Genomic DNA, 26755 nt, shown 5'->3' with positions numbered 1-26755 from the left:
CTCAGCTGTATAATTTTATGGCTCACGTCCGAAAGCAAATTAATATAGAAATATGCTATTGGAATGGCTTCCAAAGCTCCAGCACCATTTGGCAACTTGGTAATTACTCACAGGCGGACTTGCTCCCCGGACTAATCACTGCAGAGCTTCTCAGCCTGACCGGGCCTGTTAGGCATGGTCTCTGCTCTGCAGGCACGGGGCTGCTGCCTGCCTCCAAAGCCTGGTGTGAGACTTTTTAATGAGAGTAATATGCCATAGTCTAGGTCTTAATTTCATGAAAGTGAAAATAAACTCCAAAGAGAATCAGGAGGGAAAACAGAAAGAAAGAAAAACAAATATGTGTGTTTTGAGCCCAAATGTGTCAGTGACTTGCCTCCGTCCCTAGAGCCTCTCAGTTCTGACCGGGGTGAGGCCACACTCGAGCGCGGCTGTGTCCCAGCGTCCCAGGCCTGTAGCGAACTGTCAGCATTTAGTTTTGTTCATGGTGTTATCAAGGGCACATTATTGTTTACTTTTGTTATATTAATTTTTGTATTACTTTAAGTAAGTGCACATGGTTCAAAATTGTTTTAAAAAATAGACTTTCCCATCTGCCCTGTTTCCTCCCCGCCTCCCAGAGTGCCCACTTTTGTTTGTTTCTTATAGAAACTTACAAAATTTATTTCTGAAATAATAAGTACATGGAAACACACCCTTTTTACCCCAATTTTTTTTTACACAAAAGGTATACATTTTGCATCTTGCTTTTTTCACTTACTGCATATCTTGGGAAACTTTTCGTATTATTTCATAGACAATGTTCTTTCTCCTCTTTCCTGCTGCAGAATATTACCACAGAGCGGGAGCATGCCTGTGTGCCACCGCCTCGTCAATAGGGATGCTTTTCCACTTCCATATTGTCGCCGGTCTGGCAGACGGGCTCTTGAGGAGGTCCTTTTCCTCTGGAGATGTCGTTTTGCAGCAAAGAGCCTGGTCTCTGGAGTTAAAGCGGCTCCAGGGATGGCCGTTCTGTCCCTGAGTAGCCCGGGACACATTGTTGAGCCCTCCGCTTTCTGGTTCTTTCCCTGAGTGAGAGTGGCAGCTGTCCTGGCCCCACCTGGTTGAAGGGAACGTGCACAGCACTTGGCTGTAGTGCTCACCACAGCTCAGGCATGTCCCGACGTGTCTTCCCTTCCCCCTTCCACTCTGGGACCCGGTTGGATGACTCTGAGATTGAGAATGGGCCAGTGGGAACGTTTTCTTCACTGAGAATTGGTCACTGCTCTGAGCATGACTTCATGTGCCTGTAAGCCATGTTGGCCATGAGATGACAGCTGAACACTGAAACCAGAAACTGAAACTGAGCTCATCTTGCCAGCACGGCACACACATTTCCACTCTCCCCTGCCTTTGACTGGAGTGAGTCACAGCATGGCTCGCAGGGGTCTGGTCAGGAGCAGAGGAAGGGAGATTTGATGTCTTTTTTACTGAAGAGGAAGTTGCTCTGTTCTGTGGTGGCTGCAAGGGAAAGAGAAGCGGCAGCCCCACTTCCCTCTGCTGCAGGCACTCTAGTTCCCGGGGTCCAGTCCCCTCACACTCTGCAGGGGATGGCATTTCCTAGGAGGGGTGGCATGCTTGGGGCCCCACAGCAGTGGGGCTGAGCCCAGGCCGATGGTGGGGCGGGGGCTTGGGGCAAACTGACTCAGCAGAGCTGACCCCTCCCGGAAAGGACAGCATCCCCCAGGATCACCCAGTCGTGTGCACAGTGACCAGTGGTCTCGTCAGGGGTTGGCATTGGTCCACTCCTGGGCTTCCGCCCTCGGGAGGGAAACAACTTTGCACACTGCTTGGTGAGGGTCTTGTTGGTGCAGGGACTTGACTGGTAGAAAGTGCAGGGGACTGCCCTGAGTCAGCCTGAGACCTTCTAGAAGCTTGCCCTAAATCAAAATTAATTGCCCAAAACCTCTAAGAATTCTCATAAAGGGCACTGACTGTGTTTTCCTGCTGGCAGTGTCACAGCATGCAGGGCTGGTGTGGCCGATGGAGTAACAGGGATTGAGGAGGCAGCTGCAGGGTGGCTCTGGGCAGGGATGCGGGTACCAAGCAGTTGCCACAGAAGAATCCACAGGACTGGTCGGAATTATCTGGGAGCAGGCTTGCATCTGCCTGGTGCCCCTGTGGGCAGGGAGGAGTTCCACTCTGTGAGCATCACATGGTGCTAAGCGACATCCCAGTCCGGGGCTAGCATCCTGCCTGTCACTCAAATCCAGCGAGTTGTTTGTCCTTCCCGAGGCTCGGTCCTCTCACGTGTTAGACGGTACTGGCTGTGTGTGCCAGCTGTGTGCCGAGGGACAGCATCAGTTACCTCCTGGTGTGCCAGGGTAGATCATCAGGGAGCCACTCTCTTCCTCATGCTGAAGACGAGTTGTGGGTGCACTGCCGGTGAAGGGCGGCTTTTGATGAAAACCATCCTTTTCTTTATGGCTACGTTCATGTGGACTTGCCATGTGTGCTTTCATTACATTATTTAGTCCATGTTTATGGAGCTACTTTTGGTCCCAGGAGTTGCATGAGACATGAGAGCTTCACAGAAAGGTGCTCACAGTGCCTCAAGGGAGAGAGACATGCAAGTGCCAACTGCAGCGTTGCTGGATCAGGCTCAAAAGAGCATTGTGCAGACCACTAGGGCAGGGCAGCCATGTGGCTGTGCTCAGTTGGCTCCCCTGAGGGGTATGGTTGTGCTGGGTCTGAAAGAGAGGAGTTGACCAGGCAGAAGAAGGGAAGGGACATTCCAGGAAGAGCTGGGCACAGAGCCTGGAAAGGAGAGAGCAGGGTGCGTCCAGGTCTGCAACCCGCGGTGAGGATGTGGATCTCCAAGTCCACTATGAAAACAGACGTGGAAATGGACAGTTAGCATGGAGTCCCTGAAGCTCCACAGGAGAGGAATCTCGCAAGGCTGTAGGGCACAGAGGAAGGAGCCCCTCGCCGGGGCTACGAGAAACGTGGCACATCTCCGGTTTGTAAACCCTTGGAGGGCAGAGTGAGTTACTCTTTAACTCCCACAGGGTCTGTAGAATCAGTAAGGTTGAAAGCCTTCCCCTCTATCTTTTCATCCTCCTGATCACCTGCAGAACGGGCACTGGGGACTCCCTCTGTCCAGAGGAGGTGCCATCGTGGACTGAGGCTGTGAACACTGCACCCAGGGCCCCTTCCCCGGCTGATAGATGACTGGGTGCCAGTGATGGTGCAGCTTCTACAGCAGAGGAGTGCCTGTGGTTTGACACACTTCCACAGCGGAGGGATGCCCGCGCCGTGGTGCGGCTTCCACAGCGGAGGGATGCCCGCGCCGTGGTGCGGCTTCCACAGTGGGGGGATGCTCACTGGTGCGGCTTCCACAGCGGAGGGATGCCCGCGCCGTGGTGCGGCTTCCACAGCGGAGGGATGCCCGCGCCGTGGTGCGGCTTCCACAGCGGAGGGATGCCCGCGCCGTGGTGCGGCTTCCACAGCGGAGGGATGCCCGCGCCGTGGTGCGGCTTCCACAGCGGAGGGATGCCCGCGCCGTGGTGCGCTCCTATAGTGGAGGAGTGCCCAAGCTGCTATGCGCTTCTGCAGTGGAGGAAAGTCAGAGTGGTTTAGGAGCAGGTGTGGGTCAGGCTGGGACAACCTTAGGAGCCCTGGAATTGAGCAGTTTTGGAATGCACTGTACTGTTTCCAAGAAAATAAACTGTGGGTGTCTGTCCCAAATCTGTGGTGCATGTTACCTGTGACTGGGAGATGTCATCGTCGTAATGTATGCAGGGCCAGGGCCAGCCCTCTGGCCTGTTCTTCGTCTTCCTCTGTCTCCACATTTTCTCCTGCATCTCTTCTCTCCTAGTGGGGCCCTAAGGCCTCTGCCTCTGAGATTCTTGAGGACAGACAGTCCTGAGAGCTAGACCATCATCAGTTCATCTGCAGCAGGTTCTCCTTCACCTCCTCTCCAGAGAGAGGTAGCTGGAGTCTCAGGGCCACCTTGGGGCTTCCCTCCCTGTGCCCTGACCTTCTCCTGGGAGGGTCCTGGTGTGAGCCATTGTGATGTCCCTTGGGTACTGCATGGGGAGAGAGGGCCCCACGCTGGGGTGGGGGCCAGAGCAGCACAGCAGTGCAGGAGACTTCCCCGGCCGGGAAGGAGCAGGGCCTCGAAGCTTCTTAGCAGCCTTGCCTTTGTGCGGGGCTCGGGGCTGCGCCGCATGTGCTCGTGGCGGCCTGTATATGGATATGTGCCCATGTACACTGGCGTGCACGCACATATTCACACAGAAACATGACATTGGGGCCTGGTATTGTTGCCCAGTTTCTGTAACTTGGAGGCCGTTGGCAGTGGCTAAGAGTGCAGCCTCTGGGGTCAGAGTGGGCTGCTGTGTGGCATGTGGCCTTGGCCAGGTTCTTGACCTTTTTGTGCCTCTCTTTCCTTCTCTGCAAATTAGATAATGCCTACCTTGTAATGCCATGATGAACGTTATATCACTGAGCACGTGTAAGCTGCTAGAGCGGGCCCTGCCTGCAGCACGCACCCTGGAGATGTGAGCTCTTGGCTGTTGGTCTGCCCACCCCCACAAGTGTGCAGATCCATGGGGTTATGGTGGGCTCTGCAGTTTTTGCCTGCCCTCTAAAAAGCCCTTGAACCCCGAGTTTGATGATGCCTCATGGATTCAGGGAGCCCCAGGAGGGAGCAGGGCGCAGCCAGTCCCACCCGGCCCATGGCCACCAGACCAGGAGCTCCAGGAGGGTGCAGCATGTGCCGCTGAGCTGGGTTCGGGGCCCTGCATCCAGCACAAGGCCCAGCCTGAGTGTATGAGCACGTGCATGGGGAAGCATAGGCATGGGAACCACACAGCCCTGGGATCACATCCTAGCTCCAGCCCTCACCCAGCAAGACTGCAGGGACGGTGAAGTGCAGGCCCCTGGACTGAGCACCTGCCCCTTCACCACTGGCCAGGTGTCCCTGGGCCTCTCCGACATGCCAGGCACATGCTGCACTTCCTCCCCTTCCTTCAGAAAAGTTCTTTAATCTTGGCTGATGCGATTCCCTTACTTTCTTATTCCTTACCTTGACGAGTAATTTAATATGGTGCCTTGAGCATTAAAATGGGGATGTTCAAATCTGTGGGTTCAAAGGAAGAAAAACAATTCACTCATTATCCATGGAAATAAAACCCTGCAATGCCCTGCTCATAAAGACACAGACCTTCCCAGCCAATCAGCTCTTAATACTAAGCAACTCCTCTTAAGAAAATAAAATTTCTGGGAAACTGAGCGTGGGTTGCCACTTACTCAGGAACTTGGCTGTGGGCGGGGTAGGGGAATGGAGACCCCTTCGCCTCAGCCGGAGTGAAAGCAGGTGGCCTAACCACTGAGCTGAATAGTGGTCCCTTCTCGAGCGCCAGCACTCAGGCACAGACAGCCAGATGTTTTCTAACCTCACTTGGGGCCTGAATCGGCTGAACTAGGTGCTGGGTTACGAGGACAGATGTTTCCAGGAGTGCTCAGTCCCTCAGGGAGACAAGCCTTCGCCTTCCCCTATTTGAAAACTGAGAAAACAGACCCGGAAGGGGCCCCTCACAATGGCCTTTGACCCCTCGTCGCCCAGCCAGGCCAGCCCTCGCTCCGCCTGTGAGCCTGCCACATATCTGGATCCTAAGGCCCTCCCAGGAGACGTCTGGGAACCTGGTTTCACCACGAGTCTGGGAGTGGACTGCCCTGGGCAGGCGGACATGGTGTCCTTGGGCCCGGCTGTTTCTCCTGAGAAGGGTGCAGTGGAAGGGAGCAAGCTCAACCTCTGCAGATGTCCCTGGGCCTGGAGCAGGGCACCTCCTTAGCCCTGATGGGGTGCTCTGAATGGACAGCCCTAATGCCCAGATGCCCATAGGGCCTGACCTCCCTGTTTTGACTTAGGGCTTGGGAAGGGGCCACGCAGCTCATGCCTAAGGTCCCAAACACCGTGGACATCCAAAGCACCCACTGGGTTCCACCTATGCTGGCTTCTTGAGGGAGAGACGGATTTGCTTTTGCAAAAAGATAAGAGAGCTGCAGGGCACTGCCTCCTTGAGGGGTGCCTCGCTGCTGCTGGCACTCAAAATAGGCCTGGGGCTGCGGCCTCCATCCTCATCGTGGGAGATGCAAGAAGGCAGGACCCCAATCCCCAGTTGTTGCTTCCTGTGCCTACTGCCCAAGAAGGGGCACCTCTCGCAGAGATGCAGCCTGACTGCTGAGGGAGAAAATGGCCATTGATGCAACATGAATGAACACACGGGGCGGCTGCATGCTTGACTGGGGGAAGCTGCCTGCAAAGTTGCTTAGGAAGGATGAGGGGGCCGCAGGGGGGCCGTCCTTGTCAAGAGCTTCCCAAGCTCCCGCCATGGCCGTCTTCTCAAATGCCCTACCCTGTGAGATTTCTCAGTTCTCTGTCCCTGATTATGGCTTCCTCCGGGCTTCCTTAGCGTCGCTCCGCTTCCTAATTATAGCCTCCCTCCTAGGTCGGCATTTTAAGAAAATTTGCCATCTTAACTATGCTTCAGTGTACAGCTCAGGAGTGTTAAATATTTTCAAATTATCATGCAGCCATTACCACCATCTGCTTCCAGAACTTTTTCACCTTCCCAAACTGAAACTGGGCACCCATGAAATGCTCCCTGCCATTCCTTGCCTCCCTGCCCCCGGTGCCCACCTTCCATTCTGTCTCTGGATCTGACCACTGTGGGTGCCTCAGGTCGGTGGAATCATAAGTGTTCGTCCTGTTGTACCTGGCTTGTTCCCCTTGGCATAATGTCCTCAAGGTTCATCCATGTTGTAGCACGTTTTCAAAATTTCCTTTTCTTTAAAGGCTGAATAACATTCCGTTCTGCGGATAGATCACATTTTGTTGATTGGTTCCTCTATTGGCGGACTTTTGGCTGCTTCCACCCTTTGGCTATTGTGAATATCACTGCAGCGAACATGGGTTTGCAAACATCTGCCTGAGTCCCTGCTTTCAGTTCTTTGGGTATAAACCCAGAAGTGTGATTGCTGGAGGTCACCGTGTTCTGAAGGGCCGTCTGTTGGGTCACAGTCAGCTCCATAACCCCAAACCCTAGCTCAGGTAGCTACCTGTTAACTATTGAATGAATGAGGATTGTCACAGGTCAAAAGAAGATAATTAAAAGTTCATTGCAGAGTATTTATCAGTAGCCATATCAATTCAACAGACATGGGCCGTGTGTGTAATGAGATGGAGAAAATTTCGTTTGGAGAATTCTTCTAAGGAGGGAATTATCTGTGCAGGAAACACTTTGATAAATTGCTTGCAGGAGAGTGAGATCCCCAAGGGAGTTGGAGGCAGCAGAAATGATGGCTGAATTCCTGGGGCAAGGAGAGAAGTTTCTGCAACTCCTCTGAGACGGAGGAGGAACAGGAGAGAGGAGAAGAATGGGGATGAGGCTGATGCTGACGGTAGGCGACGCTTACTTAATGCTACCCACAGGCCAGGAGTATGATTCTGGGCACTCCTCGTGGCGGCCCTGTGAAGTTAGCACTGCTAGCATGCTTATCTTACAGATGAAGAAAGTGAGGCCAGGGACTTTAAGTAAATTAACCAAAGCTCATCAGTGGCAGTGCCAGGATTCAAAGTTGGGCTGAGTCTCCAGAACCTGCCCTTTTGGGCACCAAGCTCCACGAAGAGAAAAGAGGGAGCAGAGCCAGTGAGAGCAGGAGCTGTTTACTCAGGGCCGGGGCACCTCTGCCGGCCTCAGAGCTTCAGCCACAGCTCCCAAGCCCTCAGATTCTCTACTGAGGGAAGATGGGATGAGTTAGACATTTGGGTTGCTGTGGAATGAAGCAAGCAGCATGTGTGGACTGGGGCCAGGAGCAAGAAGACCCTAAGCAGTGAAGCCTGAGAATGTGCAGAAGCCGTCAGCAGGCCCCGGGCGTCAGGTGCAGGAAGGTTTGCTGAGTCTCATAGCCACTGCGCTGTGCTGTGTGTGGAGGGGCTGCGGGCTGTGCTGCTGAATGAGGCGTGGCACCTGCACTCCCACCTGGGATGTTTGCTCATTTAGTGTTCATTTATTCATCAGGCAATATACTTTGAGCAACTGCAGTGAACCAAACACTGTTCTAGGCCCTAAGACCAGGTCTCTGCCTTCATGGAGCTCACAGGCTAAGGCTGAAGCCAAGAACAGGAAGATGACCGCGTCTAGCGCAGGTTGAGTGGATGCATGCACACCTTCTGGAGGGTTCCTGTAGGAGAAGCAAGGTCAGGTTGAGACATAAAGTCAGGAAGGAGAAGAGGGCAGGGAAAGACATTTCCAGGCAGAATGCACAGAGTGTGGGAGGGGAGGCTTGGAATTCAGAGAGAGCACACAGTATTTGGGGAGAATTGAAAGAAGTTCACAATAGCTAAAATAGGGCCGGGCACTGTGGCTCATGCTTGTAATCCCAACACATTGGGAAATGGGCAGATCACTTGAGGTCAGGAGTCTGAGACCAGCCTGGGTGAACATGGTAAAACCCCATCTCTACTAAAAATATACAAAAATTAGCTGGGCGTGGTGGCGGGTGCCTGTAATCCCAGCTACTCGAGAGGCTGAGGCAGGAGAATCACTTGAGCCTGGGAGGCGGAGGTTGTAGTGAGCCGAGATCGTGCCACAGCACTCAAGCCTGGGTGACGGAGTGAGATTCTATCTCAAAAAATGAATAAATAAATAAATAAAATAAAATAGGACACAGGAGTGGGCAGGGGTTCCTGAGCCCCCAGGCCAGCATGTTGCTGACCTTAGCCTGTACTGCTGCTGGTGGCTGTGGTGCTGTGGCCAGCTGGCTCTCTTGGGCAGCCTTCTTGTCTGGACAGCCCTCTCTGGCTAGTGCATTGGACCATTGATGAGGGGGATGTGCCCACTCTGCTCAGCACCTCTGAGCCCGACTCCCCCACCAGCCAGCAGGAGAGACCCAGGGGCCTCCGTTTCGTCCTGCTCCCTCTCGCTTGCAATGCTTAGCCTCTGCTCCATTCTACCTCAAACTGCAGGAGCTTTGTTCTCACAGGACTGTCCCCAGGGTTGGCCATTGCAAGTCTCAGGTTTCATGTTGCTGCCTTCACCAGAATGTGAACCTCTCAACTTCAGGGTGTGTGGCCCGCCCTTCCTTCATCCTCAAGGCCACCCCACCCGCTGTGCATGGCGTGCTTCAGATGAACTGGATGTGTTTGTTCAATGGAATTAACTTATGAAAGGAAGAAGGAAGGTGGGGTGTTTTTTCCACTTTTGCAATCACTAGAGAATGTCAGAAACTAAACATTTCCGCTTTTATTGCAACTTAATATGGTGGCTTTAACTTATGTAGGAAAAGGGAAACAGGTTTAGAGATCTGTTTTGTGAATCACATTGGCTGTTTAATACTAGCGCAAGGGAGGTTTCTGTTTTCTACATTTTTAGACCTAATTACTTCATCCACTGATACTTGCTGAGAGACTTTATGGCTTCCTCGATTATGAGCTCTCTTAAGTGAGCTCGTTCTTAATAATATGTGTAATTACATCAAGACGGATAACAGGACCGACGTGAAACCAGCATGAAACTGACGTGCGTCAAGGAACTCATGAGTTGTATTGAACAGTGAACCAGTTTGCATGTTTTATTAAGGAAAAATAACCTTCCATTTCTATTTATTTTCCCCAGCAAGAATAGTTATTGGATTAAAATTATCCCAGTGGATTTCCCTTGCTTACATAATAGTAGTTTAATTTACTAGATTTGAGGGGGAGAAGGAGAAGCACTTGCTGTTGTATATGCTCCTGATGTCCACATACCCAAGGTGATGTCATAGTGGTTGGTTAGACAGTCCCTTCAGAAGAGGGGAGACATCTGCTGTAGGAGGTTTCCCATCTGAGGGTCTCTGGAGACTTCTAGATGTTCTCCTGTCTCTGGGCTCAGCAGGAGCTGCGTTTTCCTTGACCAAGACTCACCCGTCCCTGAAGCGCAGCGGCGAGGCGAGTGTGGAAGGACTCCTGAACCAGCTCGTCCTGGAGCACCTGCAGCTGGCGCCTCTGCAGTGGGGTGAGTACCCGCCAACTGCCCATTGATTCTGGGTGGATGTGCTCCTTTTCTCCAAATGCACAAACAAGGTCTTGCGGGGTGTGGCCGGGCACCCCAGATGTGGGTGGGTGCTGAAGGTCATCACGGGAAACCTTGGGGGAAAAAGACGGGCTCACCATGCTGCGCCGGCACCTCTGCGTGGGGGCATCTTTGTTCACCTGGGCGGGCAGCTCAGCACTCAGGTGATAGTGCAGACATGAGAAGGGCTCAGTGCCCGTCAAAACAGGTGCAGCAGGCGGCTCTCGGCCTCTGTCTTGACTTGCACTTGCTGTAGAGCGGGCTGCCTTCTGAAATGGCAGTTGACTGTGTCTGGCTGGGTGTGTGCTCTGCAACTGTTTCCAGAACTGAGAGTGGCTTGGGATGGCAGAAGAGAACAGGGTGTGGTGAACCCCTTGTTTTCACCCCACTCACCATGACTGTGCGTGGACAGCTTTTCATGCTGTTTGTGCGGAAAAGTGTTTGTTTTGTAAATGCCTCAACTCAATGTTGTGTTCAACCCCAAGAGAACTCCATTACTAGACACTTAGCAGTTTATTTGACGGCTTCTTCTTGTTGCACCTGGGAACTTCCACCCTGCACTGTGCCTTTCTAAATTGAACTCAAAAATATTTTGCTGAGAAACGAGCTTAGTATTTCTATTGAAGTGAGAATCTTCACTAACCCCTTTCATGGGCTAGAGACACACGGAAATGATTCCAGTGGCATGAGGAGAAAGCAAGCCTTTCTCCTTGCACTCCACCAGCCCCGTTCAGCCTGGAGACCCCCTCATCCAGCCCGCAGACCCCCTGGTCCTGCAGAGGCTGCCTCCTGGCCCCTCATAGGTGAACGCTGTTGGGACCAGGTGGGCACCATCATGGCGGCTGTGGGTTTGCATTTTACACTCGGGCTCCTCCTGTGGACTCTTCCTCCTCTCTGAGCCCGCCTGAGTGGCAGGAAGGAAAGGCCTGGTGTTCCTACAGAGGGTTTCACTGTTTGGTTCTCTGGAGGCTTCCCTGTAGCCCAGCCACTTTTCTAGGTGGAAATGTCCTATATGTCTCCTGATGACCTGGGCACAGTCAGCTGTGTCGCTGGACTCAGACAGCTGAGCCAGAGAAGACACCTGGGCCCCCCTGGCTGTGGGGTGGGGTCAGGCCCAGGGGGACTAGCTGTATTTTATCTATCACCGAAGGAGATTCCACCAGGCAGTTATGCAGGCCTTTCATGGGGCACGTGAGCGAAGGGAGGGCCACAGGCGGAACAGGGTCCCAAGAGCAGAGTGCAGAGTGACTTGGGGTGGGGAGGTAGACAGCTGGTGGGCTCCTCCCTTCTGTCTTAGGGTCAGCAGCCCTAACCCCAGGGAAGGGTTTTTGAGATGGCTTGGGGGCCTTTGTTTGGTTGGATGACCAGCGGGGCACCCAGGAGCAGAGCCCTGGGGGAGAAGTTCTAATGGTACAAGGCTGAGTGGGGCGAAGTCCCTACAGTCTGGAAACGATGCCCTTCCCAGGGCACAGACTGCCCTTGGCACTGTTCTAGGTAGGCCCTAAGGGTAAGGAGGGTTCTAGAATTGGAGCGGCACAGGACAGAGAAAAGGGAAGGACCTCAGACTGCTGAGCATCTCCTGTCCCGCACATTTTGCATAAGAGCTGCCATGCACTCCTTGCCACAGTCCTATGAGTAAGGTTTTCTCCATCATTTACAAACAGGGAGACTGAGGCTCAGAGGCTGGCACTTGCCCCAGGGGCTCCAGAGTGAACAGAGCTGGGAGCACTGTGTTACAGGCCACTAGGCCTCCACCAACCAGGGATGAACTGGTCCTGCCTGAATACTGGTGGGGCGGCTGGAAGAAGCCCGGGAAATCTGGGAATTTCAGATGAAGAAAAGCTTTAGTCCTTAATGATCATAAAGGTCCTTTCTGTTCATTTTGGCCTCTCCCCTGGGTATACTAAGAACACCCTTTAAAAATTGACAATAGTGGGGAAATTAGAGAGAACAGTGGACAATTAGAGCCAAGACTAGGAAGTTGGTTTGGCCCCGGGATGCCTCTCAGCACAGAACAGCTTGGAAGCTGCACATGCCTGTGTGGGCAGAGGTGCCTGCCGGGAGGCGTGAAGGCTCTGGGTCGGGCTCAGCCCCCTGCCGCGTTACATGCTGCTTCCATTTCTTGCCCTAATTTTCTTCCCCTTTTTGTACTAGTTCGTTTTCTGTTCCTTATACAGAATACCTGAAACTGGGTAATTTATAAAGAAATGTATTTCTTATAGAGGCTGCAAAGTCCCAGGTCAAGGAGCTATGTCTGATGAGGGCCTTCTTGCTGCTGGGGACTCTGCAGAGTGCCCAGGTGGTGCTGGGCATCACATGGCAAGGGAGCTGAGCGTGCTCATGTGCTAGCTCAGATCCCTCTTCCTCTTCTTATAAAGTTACCATTTTCCCGCCCATGAGAACCCAGTCATCCATCAGCACATTAATCCTTGAAAGGATTAATCCATTCATGAGGGCAGAGCCCTCATGACCCAATCACCAATTAAAGGCTCCAGCTCCCAACACTGCCACACTGGGGATTAAGTTTCAACATGAGTTTTGGAGGAGACATTCAATCTGTAGCACCCTTTTTTCATAGGGAGGCTCAGGGAGTTCTTTTGGAAATGTAGTTCGGTTCCATGGCCTCCCAGAATCAGGCAGCCCTGGACTCAGATCCCAGCTCTATCATGCGTTAGCTATGTGACCTTCAATGCATCACTTAACCTCTTGGAGCCTGAGTTTCTTCCTTTATGGAATGGGATGATGCCTGCTGCATAAGTTGCTCCAGGGATTACACGAGATGATGTCTATTATGTGCTCAGTGCAGCCCCTGCCTCCATGCACTATTGTTTCCAGACCCGCATCTGTCTCCTTGTCACCCTCCTACCGCCTGTGCTGACTCCCTTTCCCCATAGGTATCGTGGGCCAGTGGTGGGACCAGGCCTGCGCAGATGCCTACTGGGCCCCCACAGCCGGGCTCAGTGCAGGGTGAGAGGTGACATTTCATTGACGTTGTTGACCTTGTTTCACTGCAGCCTCTGGGGAAACAGATAGGGGGACGGGGTGAGAGAAAAGAGCCGTGGTTTTCACTGCACTCTTGTCTGAAAGCATAGACCTTCTTCATGGTGCTTCCGTCCCCTCTGTGGTGTAGTAGAGGCTTTTGGTGGAGCCAGGGGACCTGGATGTATGTTTCGGTCCTGCTACGTGCTGCATCAGGGATGCCCCCTGAGCCTCCATTTCCCCATCTCAGGGCGGCATGGACCTCTCCCATGGCGACCTCACATATTGCTCTGAGGCTCAGAATCAAAGTGAAATGACATTTGTAAATGTGTCTGGCACACCATAAATCCCTACCACCTGCAAAGCAAAGATTTATTATAATCACTTCTGTTTTGAAAGCTACAGTCTTTTATGCGATATTTCTGTTATTCCTGGAAGATCAGCCCAGTTCTAGGAGCCATATACCCGAGCCCTGGTGTGAAAACTCACAAGGGGCTCTCCGTGAATCTGTGGCATTCATCCTCAACACCCCCTTGCCCACCCCAGGGACTGGGCAGCACGTGGATCCCCTTCCTGGCATCCATGCATGGTGGGGCCGCCTCCAGACAGAGGCCCAGGCAGGTGCTCTTCAGTCTGGGGGACAGCAAGGAGAGGGGTGAGGCCCTGCAGTGTGGAGTGTGGCCCATGGCATTAAGAGGTGGTTACATGTTTTTCTTGCTTTCAGTAAATCGGAATTGGCCCAGGAGCTGCCGTCTTTTACTGTCTCTTCTTGGAGAATTTGAGAAGGTGGTTTTGAGGTCTCATTTGCATGGCATAGAAAGATGGTTAGCAGTTGGGAGGCCACCTCTTTGTCTCATAACTAAAGAAAGGTGGGCTTGCCTTTGTTAGGGTAGTGGTTTGAGACGCAGCACTTCGGGCATCTGAGGACAGTCGCCAGATGTGGCTGAGTGACTTCATCATGAGACCAGAGCAGGTCTATTTGCTAGTTTGGAGGACATAATAATTCCCGCCTCAGCAGGTTGTTAGGCAGCTCAGGTGGTGTAGAGGGTGGATGGGAGGTGGGGGCGCTTACCACATGTGATGCTCTGTACATGAGTGTTGAGTGAACCAATTGGCAGTCAGATCTACTTTTGTTAAATTATTAAGGTTTGAACAGAAAACACATCTGGATCTAAAATTTTGGTTCCCTAAAAAGGCTAATAAAAATGAAGTTCAACTTGTCTTAATATATTCTATCAGGCGAAAGAAAGAAATTCCCCAGGGAGGGGTAGTCCAGCTGCTGGCACACCTGGAGTGAGCCTGTGGACAATCTGTCCTGCCAGAGGCCACCAGGAGGAACCTCGGGAGGGAAGGAGGCTCCTTCTGCAGCACCAGGTCGTTTCTTCCCCAGGCTTGCTTTTTCTGTTTGGTAATTGATAGTGTTTGGGTTGTCGTGGGCACAGAGGCATGCTGGCAAATAATGCGAATATTAATCCCTTTATCCTGGAGGAAATGCATGGCTTTTAAAAAACAGTGCTAAGATCTGAAAGGCATTTCTGCCTTCAGGAGGTGAGCCTGTCCCTGTGGGAGCCCTGACAGCGAGCAGCCCAGCCGTGCGCTTTCAGTTGCCGGCGGCACCTGCCAAGGCCAGGGCCTAGCCTGGCCTAGCACGACAGTGTGGAACCATTTCCAGAAATGGGGCATGATATTTTCCTGTTTGCAGTGTCACAGTTTATCTCACTATTATCATATCTGGCTGTTTCCAGTGAACATGTTAACACGTAAATTTCGGTTCGATTTTCTGACTAGACAAGTTTTCTAGTTAGGCATTACTCCTAGGTCAAAGGCTATGAACCTTTTTAGGGATCTTGAGATGTTTATTCATCACGTGGGCATGTGACTCTGAATCGTGATGTGGACGTTGTTGGAACTTGGATTTCCAAGGTGATCTTCTAAGGGGGCACAGGACACTCAGGCGTCCCCTGTGAGGAGGGTGGGGAATGCAGGGATGGTCTGGGTTGGGTCAAGTCCTTAAACCTTAAACGGGACCCCAGCACATTCTTGAGACTTTGCAAGTCACAGGGCATAGGAGCTGAACTGGGTAGCAGGGGTCATGGTGACTCCAGCCCCCTCCCCAGTGCTACAGCTGGATCCGTGAGCCCCAGTGGAGCAAGGGTCTTGCCATGGCTACCAGGGTACCCATTTCCACTCCTACTGCATTCCACCACTTAAGAGGCCCTTGGCATCTTTGCTTTGCTTGGGAACCATGGCTATGCCGGCCACCTGCACACCTGGGTTGGTCTCTGACTGCAGCAAGATCACAGTGGAAGCCTGCGGGGACCTTGTCAGCGGAGTTGAATGGCATCTCTTCCCAAAGCAGCCATGTGGGGGTTTTCCATTTCTGAGCAGAGTCTTCTCTTTGAGCATTGTTTGGGATCACACATTTATATATCTGTGTATATACAAAGAGAGGGAGAACAGGCACCTCGCCCTGTGACTCATAGTTCAGGCCCTTGGGATGTGGAGGAACAAGCAGACGCAGACCCCATGAAATGATCTTGGCTTCGAATCCCACAGACCTGCTTCTGGTCTCAAGTTTGCTGTGTTTTGCCAAGTTGGCCTAGTGCCCTGAGCAGTCACTTATGCTCTGAGCTCTGGTTCTCTGTGAAGCGCTGTGACTCAGCCACCTTGCAGGGATGCTGGCAGAGTGAAACAAGCTAACACAAATAATTCCTTGCCATGTAACCAGTGCTCACAAATCGAGCATTGAAAATCTCCCTGGTTTCTTTCTCTGTCTTTCTCTCTGCTCATTCCCTCGAGGAACTCCAGGCTAGGAGAGGAGGTGCCTGGTGTAGGACAACAGCGCCAACACAGGGAAGGCCTGGGGAGAGCCTGCAGGGGCCAGAGCAGCCTGATCCTGCAGACAGAGGGCATTTGGGAGGCTGGGAGATGGCTCTGAAGGGAAGGGGCTGGGATGGTGTTGTGGAGGAGGGAGCTCTCAGTTGGGTTGGAGGGATGGGTGATTGGGTTGAGTTTACCAGTGTTTACCATCTGAGCAGGGACAGTTGGAGAGTTCAGACCTTGGCTAGCCAGCCACGGCGTGGCAGTGCATGAGAAAAGGGTGAGGTTTGTCTGCTCCTCACTCTGACTGCATCTTGCGCCCGTCTTCAGGCCCACTGGGGGCACGTGTAGTGCAGGATCCTCATCCCAGGACACAGCCCAGGCAGCTCCCCTCCGGTCCTGCGCAGTGGAATCCAGGTCTCAGACTCACCCACTCCTCACCCCCAGCCAGGGCTTTGGGGCTGCCACGTTCCCTGCACCCCACCCCCCATGACCTGGGCTCCCCTCACCATTCTTCCAGAGTCCCCTCCAACGATGAACTGAGGCTGCAGCTCCCTAGAAGCCCCCATGGCCTGAGGGAGTTTCTATCACACCCGTAGGCCGCCATGCCAGGCCAGGCCCTCGTTCCCTGGCAGACCCAGTATCCCCAGCTTTGACCTGGCCTGACTGATTCTTTCTCTGACTTAGAGCAGGCTCACTAATTCAGTTCAAAAAGGAAAAAGGTTCTTCTTTAATTTTTGACTTTTTGAATTTGTATATAGTTTTGAGACAGGCTCCTGCTTATCGCCCAGGCTGGAATGAAGTGGTGCGGTCATAGCTCACTGCATCCTTGACCTCCTGGGCTCAGCGATCCTCCCGCTTCAGCCACACCCAGCTAATTTTTGTATTTGTTATTTGTATTTGTTAATTTTTGTAGAGATAGAGTCTCCCTATGTTGCCCAGGCTGGTCTTGAACTCCTGGCCTCAAGCGATCCTTCTGCTTTGGCCTCTCAAAGTGCTGGGAGTTCAGGTGCGAGCTAACAGGCCCAGCCTCTAATTTCAAAACAACTGTTTCGCAGTACAGGTCACCTGCTGGGCCAGGCATGAGGTCTTTATGTTGTTATTTCCCAGCTCTCCACAGCCCTGAAGGCTGAGGTTCTCCCGTATAGAGGAGGAACTTGAACTCAGCGCAGCTGGTCTCCTCCAGCACTGCACAGGTGGGAGGGAACAGCCCCAGGTTCAAATATGAGTTCCTGCCCCCAGAATCTGAACCTCCCACCAGAATCTGAACCTCCCACTGGATCACTTCATGAAAGGAATATATTCTCATGGTAGAAGATGAGAGAAAATCAGAAAACATAGATAAAAAATAGCCTTTCCCTATCCCCAAAACAACCTCTAATTCATTTTTGTGCATTCCCAAGTCTTTTTGCTACTTTCCAATTCTAATTTTGTCCATAGGGATGATCATACTGTATTTATACTTCTGTGTCCCTTTTTATGCTTGACAAAAGTGTAAGCATTTCCCATGTTATAAACATGTCTCGCACATATTGTTAAGGGCTGAACTATATTTTATCAAATGAATACAAGATAATTTAATACTTGTTCTATTGTTGAACATTTAGATTGCTTCAAAACGTTTGCTATTATAAAAGTTATATGTAGTGGTTTTTGCATAGAGCCTTTTCTGTGTTTTGGGGTGATTCCCTCAGCGTGGATTCTCAGAAGTTATTAATATTTTATGGGATCTTGGCAGAGAGCAAAGCCGTCAACTTTCTTGTGTGATGATGACAGCAGTTGCATGGCTCGGACTGGCATGGAGTCAGCACTGAGCCGACTGGGGTCTTGGCGCAGCCTCCGCCACATCCTTGTGCTGAGTCTTGACTTCGGCTGGTGGTCAAGTCCTGTGAACTTGGGTTTCCCTCTTTGTAAAGTGGAGATGCTCAGTGGAGGTTTGAAGAAACCCCCAGGAGCCCAGTACAGAGCCTGTTCCTCAGGCTCACAGAGGTGGGCGTGACCTTTAGGGAGCTGTGCTGTGGGTGCTGATGCCAGACTTCGGGCAGTGGGGGACCACTGGAATCTCCCTGCTTCTGGGGCCTGAATCCTGGAGTGAGTGTGTTCCTGCTGCAGAGGGTCTGACGGAAAGGCAGGAGGCAGAGGGCAGGGCTGGCCCAGGAGCAGGGCCACGCTCACAACTGGACCCCGAGTCTGCACATCGAGCTGGAGCTCCCGAGACCCCTCCGTCTCAGTCCATGAACAGTCCTGGAAAGGGTATGCTGCTCCCATCCTCCAGGTAGGAAGAGCAGGAAGCAGGGCTGGGCCTTTCTGTGCCTGCTGCAGAAACCCAGCGTGCTCCCTAACTGTCTATTTTGAGGACCATCTTCCAGGCGTTTCCATAGAGACCCGGTCATGGTGACTAATAGGGCTAAGCGTTTGCCATGCGGATTTGAGTGTCCCACGACTGTGCCACCCTCCGCCTGCCTCTTCCACTGCTAGCACTTTCCTCTTTATAGCTCTTTGTATTTTCTCAGATGCATCAATGATTGGTCTGTGCTGTCTTTCATAGCCATCCAGTGAATACAGATTAGGTTTTAGGTTTTAGCCACATTATGGAGTGGATATTTTCAGTACACATTCTCCAAATAATCACCAAGCAAATCCCATCGTGAGCTCCAGTTCTGAGCTGTGATGTGAAGGCTGCACATGTGGGAATGAGGGGAACACCAGCCTGGGAGGCAGAGCAGCCACCTGATGGCTTGTGTGCGGGACAGTCCTCTGCCTTATCTCAGGGAGATGTGGTGCTCTCATATTTGGGGAGCATGGCTGAAGGTCCAAACTCTTCATGACTAGGAGAGTACAGCAGACAGCAGATACAAAGGCCTGGAAGAGTGAGGTGGGGATGGACATGGTTCATGGGGACAAATGACTGCCGTTGACAGAGCCTGGAACCATAGAGAAGATGGGTGGGCTGGTAAGGAGAGGGAGGTGAGGCTGGGGGCCTAAGGTTGCATGGAGGATGTTGATTGATTGATTGATCCATCCATTCATTCAATAAACATCTGTTGATCACTACTCTGCACCAGGCACTGTCCTCAGTGCTGGGCACCCCAAAATAAACTCAGTCCTTGCCTTAGAGCCTCTCTCAGTCTAATGAGGGCTGGGGTTCCAGATCAGTCAGCAGGTTGTTTACACAGATCCTGGTATTTGCCGGCCTCAGAGCTTGTGCAGACGTCCTAGAAGCAGAGGCGAGAGACAGAGTAGAGCCTGATCCCCAGCTGCTGCCTTCCCAGGAAGAAGTCCTGGGATGCATGGGGATGTGGCTCAGAACCCGCGGGCCTCCCTGGGGACAGACCACCTGGAGCAGGCTGTGGATCCCCTGGTGTCTGGGTATTGCTGCTTCCATCTGAACAGCACCTTCTGCCCTGAACCAGCTCCATTCAGGAGTCTGGAGCCCATGGTGCCAGCAGCCAGAGCTCTGCCTGGTGCCTCTGAGACTGAGCTGCACCCTGATGCTTTCTGGGGCTTTGCAGAGAGACGTGTCCCTACACCGAGAACGTGCCCTTTCATCAAATTGTGTGACATGGACATTACGTGAGGAGCTTTGTTTATTTCTAATATGAAATGCTGTAGAATGGCTGCTGAGAGTCACTGAATACATTCAGAGCTCAGACTGCCTGGAAAAGGGAGTGAGAAAGCCAGCTCCCACCAGCCAGACAGTAGGATGGCCATACCGATGGTGGCAGTGAGTGCCCTAGGCCGCCCTGGCAGCTGGGTTTGCCCGCCGGCCCTCTGCCTCCTTCCCAGGTAGCTTAGCAACAGCACCGGCAGTGGATTTTCCCAGCACAGCCCATATCTCCAAACATCTGCTCCAGGCCAGTGTTAGTCAGTACTTCTGAGGCCTGTGGAGGAGTCCCCACCCACTGGGGCAGGTGAATTGGGTGGTTTTGGTGACTCTGAGGGCCTGGTCTGCCTGAGTTGAGAGCCACTTCCTGGGGACCATGACGGCTTGTGGCAATTGGCCTGAGGCCCAGTTTGCCCGGCAGTGGGTGTGGGGGTTGAAAGCGTGCCCCAGTTGGCTTCTCTGGGCATGGGTTGACAAAGAGGATTGTTTGTTTTTCTTTACAAAAGTAGTTACCTTCTTTTTGAAGGGGGAAAAAGATGAAAGCAACCTATATTCAGAGGAAAAGCCCCAGCTCCTAATCCCCTATTTGGAGAGGCCCCTGCTCACAGGCCCCTGCTGTTCCGTCTGTGGACGTGGCTGCTGCATTTCAGGCGCGGTCTCCATGATGCTTTCTGCATCCTCGCGGCAACCCTGGAGGAGGTTGCTGTGACATCCCTCATGTGGATGGGAAATGCGGCAGCCCCAGGGTGGCCTCGTCCCATCTGAACCTGGGCAGTCTGGATGCAGGGCCTGTCCCCACCCCACCTGCTACCTCGTCTCTCTCCTCTTCCTCCTGTCTCTTCTTTCCCATCGTGTCTACCTTCACTGCTGAGTCTTCTATTTAGCTGCAAACATCTCTGTTTGAAATACCATTTGGGAGCCTGCTTAATTGCGATCTTGTTCTGCAAAAGAAAAACCGTTTGTGGAGCATGTACCGCGCCTGTCAGGAAGGTGTAACTTCTGGCGTCCCCTCCTCTGTTTCTCCCGATTCCCCAGTGGGGTAGGCACTGACTGCTTTTGGAAGAAACTGGTGGGTGGAGAGGCTTTGCAACTGGTCCCACAGCTGCTGTCCCTGCCCCCGGTTATGCTCGTGTGGTACTCGCGGTCTCCACGGTGCTCAGGGTGACCTTCCACCTGTGGCTGTGCTTGTTGTTCTCCTACCTGGAGCATTCTCACGGCTACAGAGCCCTGAGGATGCACTCCCAAGCCTGGCCTTTGGCTCAGAAGGCCCCCCACCACCCGCAGCACCTTCCTCAGCCTTGCCTCCCTCCCCTGGGCCTGTCTGTCTTCCCTGTGACTCAGGCTCCAGGGTCCCTCAGCTGCAGTTGCTTGTCCCCATGAGCCATGCTCCCCACAGGCCTTCATACCTGCTGCCTCCCATAGTCTTATCCAACCCTTTCCTTCCAACTTAGGTTCTTGTAGGCAGCCTGCCTTGGCCTCCCTGGCCCCACACATTTGTGCCCTGCCTGGGCCCAGCTGCATTTCCACCTGTGCATTTCCCCACCCCCAGCATGGTGCCTTTCTCCTTAAGGTTGTACTGTCTGCGGGCTGTGTCTTCCACTGCTGGTGGGTGCCTGAGAATGCAGAGATCCTCAGCACCTGTGGGTGCTCAGTAAGGGTTTGCTGACTCCATCAAAGAGTGAATGAGGCCGTCCTCCTCCTATCGGTCCAAGGCCAGATTTGAGCCTAGGCGTAGATGTCATTCTTCCATGTGATTTAAATAGTTCCATGTTGATGTGCCCAGATGCACTGAGACAGTCCCTTCTTATTGCTTATTAATTGTTTAATTTTTCCGTTTGTAACTCTAAGGCGGGTATTCCTGGCATCTGCCTTGCGACAGCCCTGGTCAGTTCCTGAGGATCCATTCCCAGAACAGCCTTACTGGTGCAGCGTGTATGCCTGTGGCCAGCCTGGCCTTCAGGGTGGTTGACTGACCCATGCTCCTGCCGATAAGAACGGCCTGACTGTGGGTCACTCTGGATCCTCTGCAAGGCAGCAGCCAGTTCGAGAGGATGTGCGCTCCAGGCTCAGGAGAGGGAGGTGCTCACCCCAGAGCCAGCACAGAATGCGGTGCCATGGTGGCTGGGCTGGTGTGTGTTTGTTTCCGGGGGCCAGAAGTAGACTAGGGGTTCTGATCCGAGAGCTGGGGCTACATCTTTCTGAGCCAGGTCCCTGGAGAAAACTCTAGTACAAAGGACAGGAATATGGCCTAGAACAGAAGCCAAGTGGAACGAAATGTCCCCCCAGCCCGTGGCTGCTTCCGCCTGAAGTAAGTCTCCTTGCAGGAGGCCCTCATCCCCCTTGTTTGCTCCTGCGCGGCACCCTCTCCCATTTACCTAGCCATTTGTCTGTCCTCTTCCTGAGACTGTGAGCTCCTTGGAAACAGTGACTGTGTCCAGGCGGGTGAGAGGAGGTGCTCTGCATGGCTTCCTGGATCCTCCTGAGCAGGGCCTGGCACTGAGGGACAGCAAGTGCAGGGAGCAACTGGCCTACCCCTGACACTCACACACAGCCTGATGGAGGGGTAGGGGAAGGTGCTGGGGAGAAGGGGACAGTTCTGCTCAACCCAGAATGCTGCGAAGGGTCCAGCTGAGGCAGTTGTGAGTGTTTACTTATTACTGTTATCCTTTTTGATGAATAATATGATCACCTATCAGTGATCAATGTATTGGCATCCTCTTTCTATCCATGAGGAAAATGAGGCTGGGAGATGCTGATGGACTGACCCAGCATTCCCAGACAAATCAGCAGTAATGTCAAGACTAATCTTGAAGCACTATTCTAGACTTTCACTCACTTACTTTTATCCTCCAAGCATCCATTTCCCATCCCTGCCACCTACCCACCCACCTATCCAACCATCTACCCACCAACCCACTCATCCATCCATTTACCCACCAACCCATCTACCAGCCCACCCATCCTTCCATCCATCCATCCACTTATCCAACCATCTACCCACCAACCCATCTAACAGCCCACCCATCCATCCATCCACTCATCTAACCATTTACCCACCAACTCATCCACCAGCCACCTATCCATCCATCCACTTACCCTAACCATTTACCCACCAACCCATCCACCAGCCCGCCTATCCATCCGTCCTCTCATCCAACCATTTACCCACCAACTCATCCACCATCCCACCATTCATCCATCCATCCATCCATCCATCTACCCACTCATCCAACCATTACCCACCAGCCCGTCTATCAGCCCACTCATTTATCCACAAACCCATCCACCAGCTTATCCACCAGCCTATCCACCCACTTATCCACCAGCCTGTCCACCCATCCATCAACTCATTCATCTGACCACCATCTGTCTGCTCCCACTCACCCATCCATTCATCTAGTCACCCACCAACTCATTCATCTACCTACCCATTGATCCATTCACCCACCTGTCTGCTCATCAATCCAGCCACCCACCTACCTACCCACATATTTGCCCTTTCACCCAGTTGTTCACCCATCCAGCAAATTGCTATTGAACACCTTTGGTGCCGGTCTGTGCTAGACTCAAGGGGGCTGCCTCTGGGATACCTCAGCTCGTACTCCTCCTCTAGCTGCCTGCTGCTTTCTTTAAGAGACATCTCCTTTTTTTGGAAGGGTAATTTCTGCAGTCACTTGTTCCTGTAGGGGAATGGGACATGGGGCCATGCCTTTCATCATTTGATTCAGACTCCAGGAAATGTAAGGTTCTAATAGTCCTCCTCGGTGTGGCATTTGGCCAAGTGGTGTGCTCCTAGTGCCTTCTGGCTCACCGGGCTGGGGCAGACCCTCCAGCAGGAAATGAGAGACGCAGTATAAATGCCTGCAGGTGCTGAGGAAAGGGCGCTGTGAGTGCAGTTTTCAGGTTCTGAAAACAAGCTAAGGAAAGAAGTCTGAAATCTCCATAGAGTGGCAAGTAGCAGGTTATTAATCCTGATAAGCCAAAAGCTAATAAAAATGGACTCAACGTAGCATGCCCTGTGCTTACCCAAGGTGGGCCCAGGTGTCCGGGTTATAACGAAACTGAGCCACAGAGCACAGGCACATCTCAGCTGGCAGACTCTCACTTGTAATCAGCATAACTACCTTTACTGAGAAGTCTCTACTGCAGGGACTTTGCTGGCATTTAAATTCACTCATGTTACACAGCCCTCACACAACCTCATCAGATACATAAAACCACCCTTGTTTTACGGAGAGGGAACTTGAAAATCAGAAAGCTCATTTCATGACCACCAGCGAGTAAGTGTGGGAGTGAAGAGAGACTGCCCCACTCCCAGCACTGCCCCACTCCTCACCTCCGTCCCAGTCCTCACGTCCAACATCAGTGGAAAGCCTTTCTTCTGTTGCGTGGTAGCCCCTGCAAGCCAGTGCACTAAGTGTTTATTTGTTTTATTTGTTTTGCAAAGAAAAAATATGCATAAACATACTTCAGAATTTAGGAGGTACAAAAGGATATGCAATGAAAAGCAAGTCTCCTTCTCCTTAACCCCAATCGTCTCCCTGTGGGCTGCTGTTGTCCCGTTTCTGGTTGTGTCTGCAGACATAGTCTGTAAATTTCTTTTCCTTAATGGTATCCTGTGACAGCTGTTCTACCATATTTATTTATTTATTTATTTATTTCACTTAATGGTTGATCCCAGGTATAGTGCCATCGCAATCCTGTGGAACTGGCGCATTCTTTTGAACCTCTGCATCAGATGCGTCCTCGTTCATTTGCTCTGTACCTTTTGATGGACGTAGGTTGTTTCTAATGTTTTGCTGTTATAAACATGATGGCAACAAATATCCTCGTAAATACGTCATTCCTCACTGGAGTGAGTCACACTGTATGATATTTATTTCAAACTGAGCAGTCTCTTAAAAAATATCTTCTGTGTTGGAACCATGCTTTAAAAGACCTTCTTCATTTGGATTACGTTTTCAAAACATTCTCCCATGTTGTCTCCTGGTACGTTCATGGTCTCATTTGGCTTACTGTTCAAATCTTTTATCTGGAATATACTAAGGTGTGAATGAGGCATGGGTCCTCCCTTTCTTTTTCTAAAAAGCCACCTCATTGTCCCCAAGTCATTTAATCCATAATCTGTCTTTTCCCAATCACTTTTCTCGTATGTTTAGGGAAATTTTTGGACCCTCTTCTGTCCGTGTACCCATGAGTGAGCACTACCCTTGTAATCATTCTAGCTTTACAGTACAGTATATTTTAATATCTGCTGTAGATAGTCCTCCCTCAGTGCCTTTTTGCCTTTCTAAATTTCTACCTGTGGGTTGCATTTAATTCATTTAAAATTTCCTATTATAAATGCAATTCTTTAAGGCTATGAATTTTCCAGTAGTCCCTGTTTCTACTCTGTTCCATGTTCTAGAATTTAATGTTTTCTTGCTTGATATTTTTAAGGCATTCTGCAGTTAATTTATGTTTCACTTCTGTCCCAAGAGTTGTTTAAAAGATAGTTTTTTTAAAAAACTTCCTATGGTAATGACTTCGTTTTGTTTTCTTCTTTTGTTACTGCTTTCTAATGTAATGGCATTATCAGTTCGGTACTATTTTTACCACTTACAGTTTACCAAGTTTTCTTTGTGCTAAGATTTTTGTAACTATGACATGGAAATTTTTAAGCAAGTTATGTTCTATGTTTTAAGTGTATTGAGTTGAAAATGTATCAATTAGCGCTACCTTATTAATGATATGGGGTAGTTCATTAAGATCCTTTCTTATTTGATCTACTATGGGGTTTGAGAGGTGAATCACAACTAATGCTGATGTGGGTCCATTCCACCATGGGAGATCTTCTGTCCACTGATGTGACATGTCCGTGTCCCATGATATCTGCAGTGTGAATGCTGATGGCCTGTGGCGCACAGATGCTCGTAATTGGTGTCCTTTGGTTGTCCCCTTTATCATTTAAGATGCCCTTCTGTGTCCCCTTTCATGATTTTTGCCCTTGTTTCATCCCTGTTTGATATTATAACTACCACCCCAGCTTTCTTTTTGTTTGGCTGGTATACTTTTGCCTATCATTTGAATTTAAACCTTTGAGAATCATGTTTGTATGTGGTTCTCTTGGATGAAGCATTGAGTTTTGCTTTCTGATCCAACTTCAAAGTCTTTTTCATTCATAAGTGAGTTTAGGCCATTTATACGCATTGCTATGGTATAAATGTTTGCTCTTGGTTATGTCATACATTCTGTTTTGCTTTTTGTTTTTATAATTTTTTTATATACTTTTGTGATCTGCATTTTCTTGGTTTTATTCAGTATGGTGATTTTCTTCCTCTTTCTTTTTAGACTTTCCTTCTACATCTTCTGTCTGACCTACCACCCCTTCTTTCCAAGGTCTGAGTTGCTTTATTTTTCTGCACAATCATTATAATAATCCTCTGATATTTAGTCATATCACAGATTTGTTTCTAGTTTGTCTCTCTATCCTCATTAGAATATAAGCTCCATGCAGGACAGATTTGTTGTCAGTGTATTCTCAGAGCTTAGAAGTGTCCCTGGAGCATCTATTACATGCACAATAAATATTTGATGAAGAAGTGAATAATACAGCCTTTACAACACATCTCCAAAGTACGTAGTGTTATTACTATGCTTTAGGGGAAAGAACAAAGAGTATGTGAGATTCAGCCTGCGAAGCAAGGACCAGAACACAGTTACTGTGGTTTCAAAATTCACATTTTTCCCAATATATTTATATTTCCCAAAATCATAATGATGAGCTACTGGCCTCCATCTGGATTTCAAGCCTTGGTCTGCTGACTTCCAACCACATATTCCACTGCAACACGCTCTTTTAAGAGGAAAGAAAGGAAATAATATCATGCACAAACTTGCAGAAAAGCTGCAAGTATGGTAGTAAAATTTTTCTGAACATTTTATTTATTTATTTATTTATTTTTGAGACGGAGTCTCGCTCTGTTGCCCAGGCTGGAGTGCGGTGGTGCAATCTTGGCTCACTGCAAACTCTGCCTCCTGGGTTCAGGCAATTATGCCTCAGCCTTCCGAGTAGGTGGGATTACAGGTGTCCACCACCACACCCAGCTAATTTTTGTGACTTTAGTAGAAACAGGGTTTCACCATGTAGGCCTGGCTGGTCTTGAACTCCTGACCACAGGTGATCCACCTCCCTCGGCCTCCCAAAGTGCTGGGATTACAGGCATGAGCCACTGTGCCCAGCCTGAACCATTTTAGAACATGAGGTTGATCTGATGCC

The 26755-nt window shown here is 51.1% G+C and overlaps 1 protein-coding gene across 1 annotated transcript in view; it reads left to right on the top strand.

Moving 5' to 3' along the window:
• TRAPPC9 (trafficking protein particle complex subunit 9) overlaps positions 1-26755 on the top strand; it is a 712655-nt gene that overhangs the window by 554858 nt on the left and 131042 nt on the right. The window contains exon 21 of the mRNA XM_073018375.1: positions 9947-10037. Within this exon, the coding sequence (XP_072874476.1) occupies positions 9947-10037 (91 nt within the window). The remainder of the gene's footprint in view (positions 1-9946; positions 10038-26755) is intronic.

The sequence above is a fragment of the Chlorocebus sabaeus genome, chromosome 8 (assembly GCF_047675955.1).
Source record: "Chlorocebus sabaeus isolate Y175 chromosome 8, mChlSab1.0.hap1, whole genome shotgun sequence".
NCBI classification, from domain to species: Eukaryota; Metazoa; Chordata; class Mammalia; order Primates; family Cercopithecidae; genus Chlorocebus; species Chlorocebus sabaeus.
Note: the sequence above shows the minus strand (reverse complement) of the source record. Positions and strands in the feature narration are given on the sequence as shown.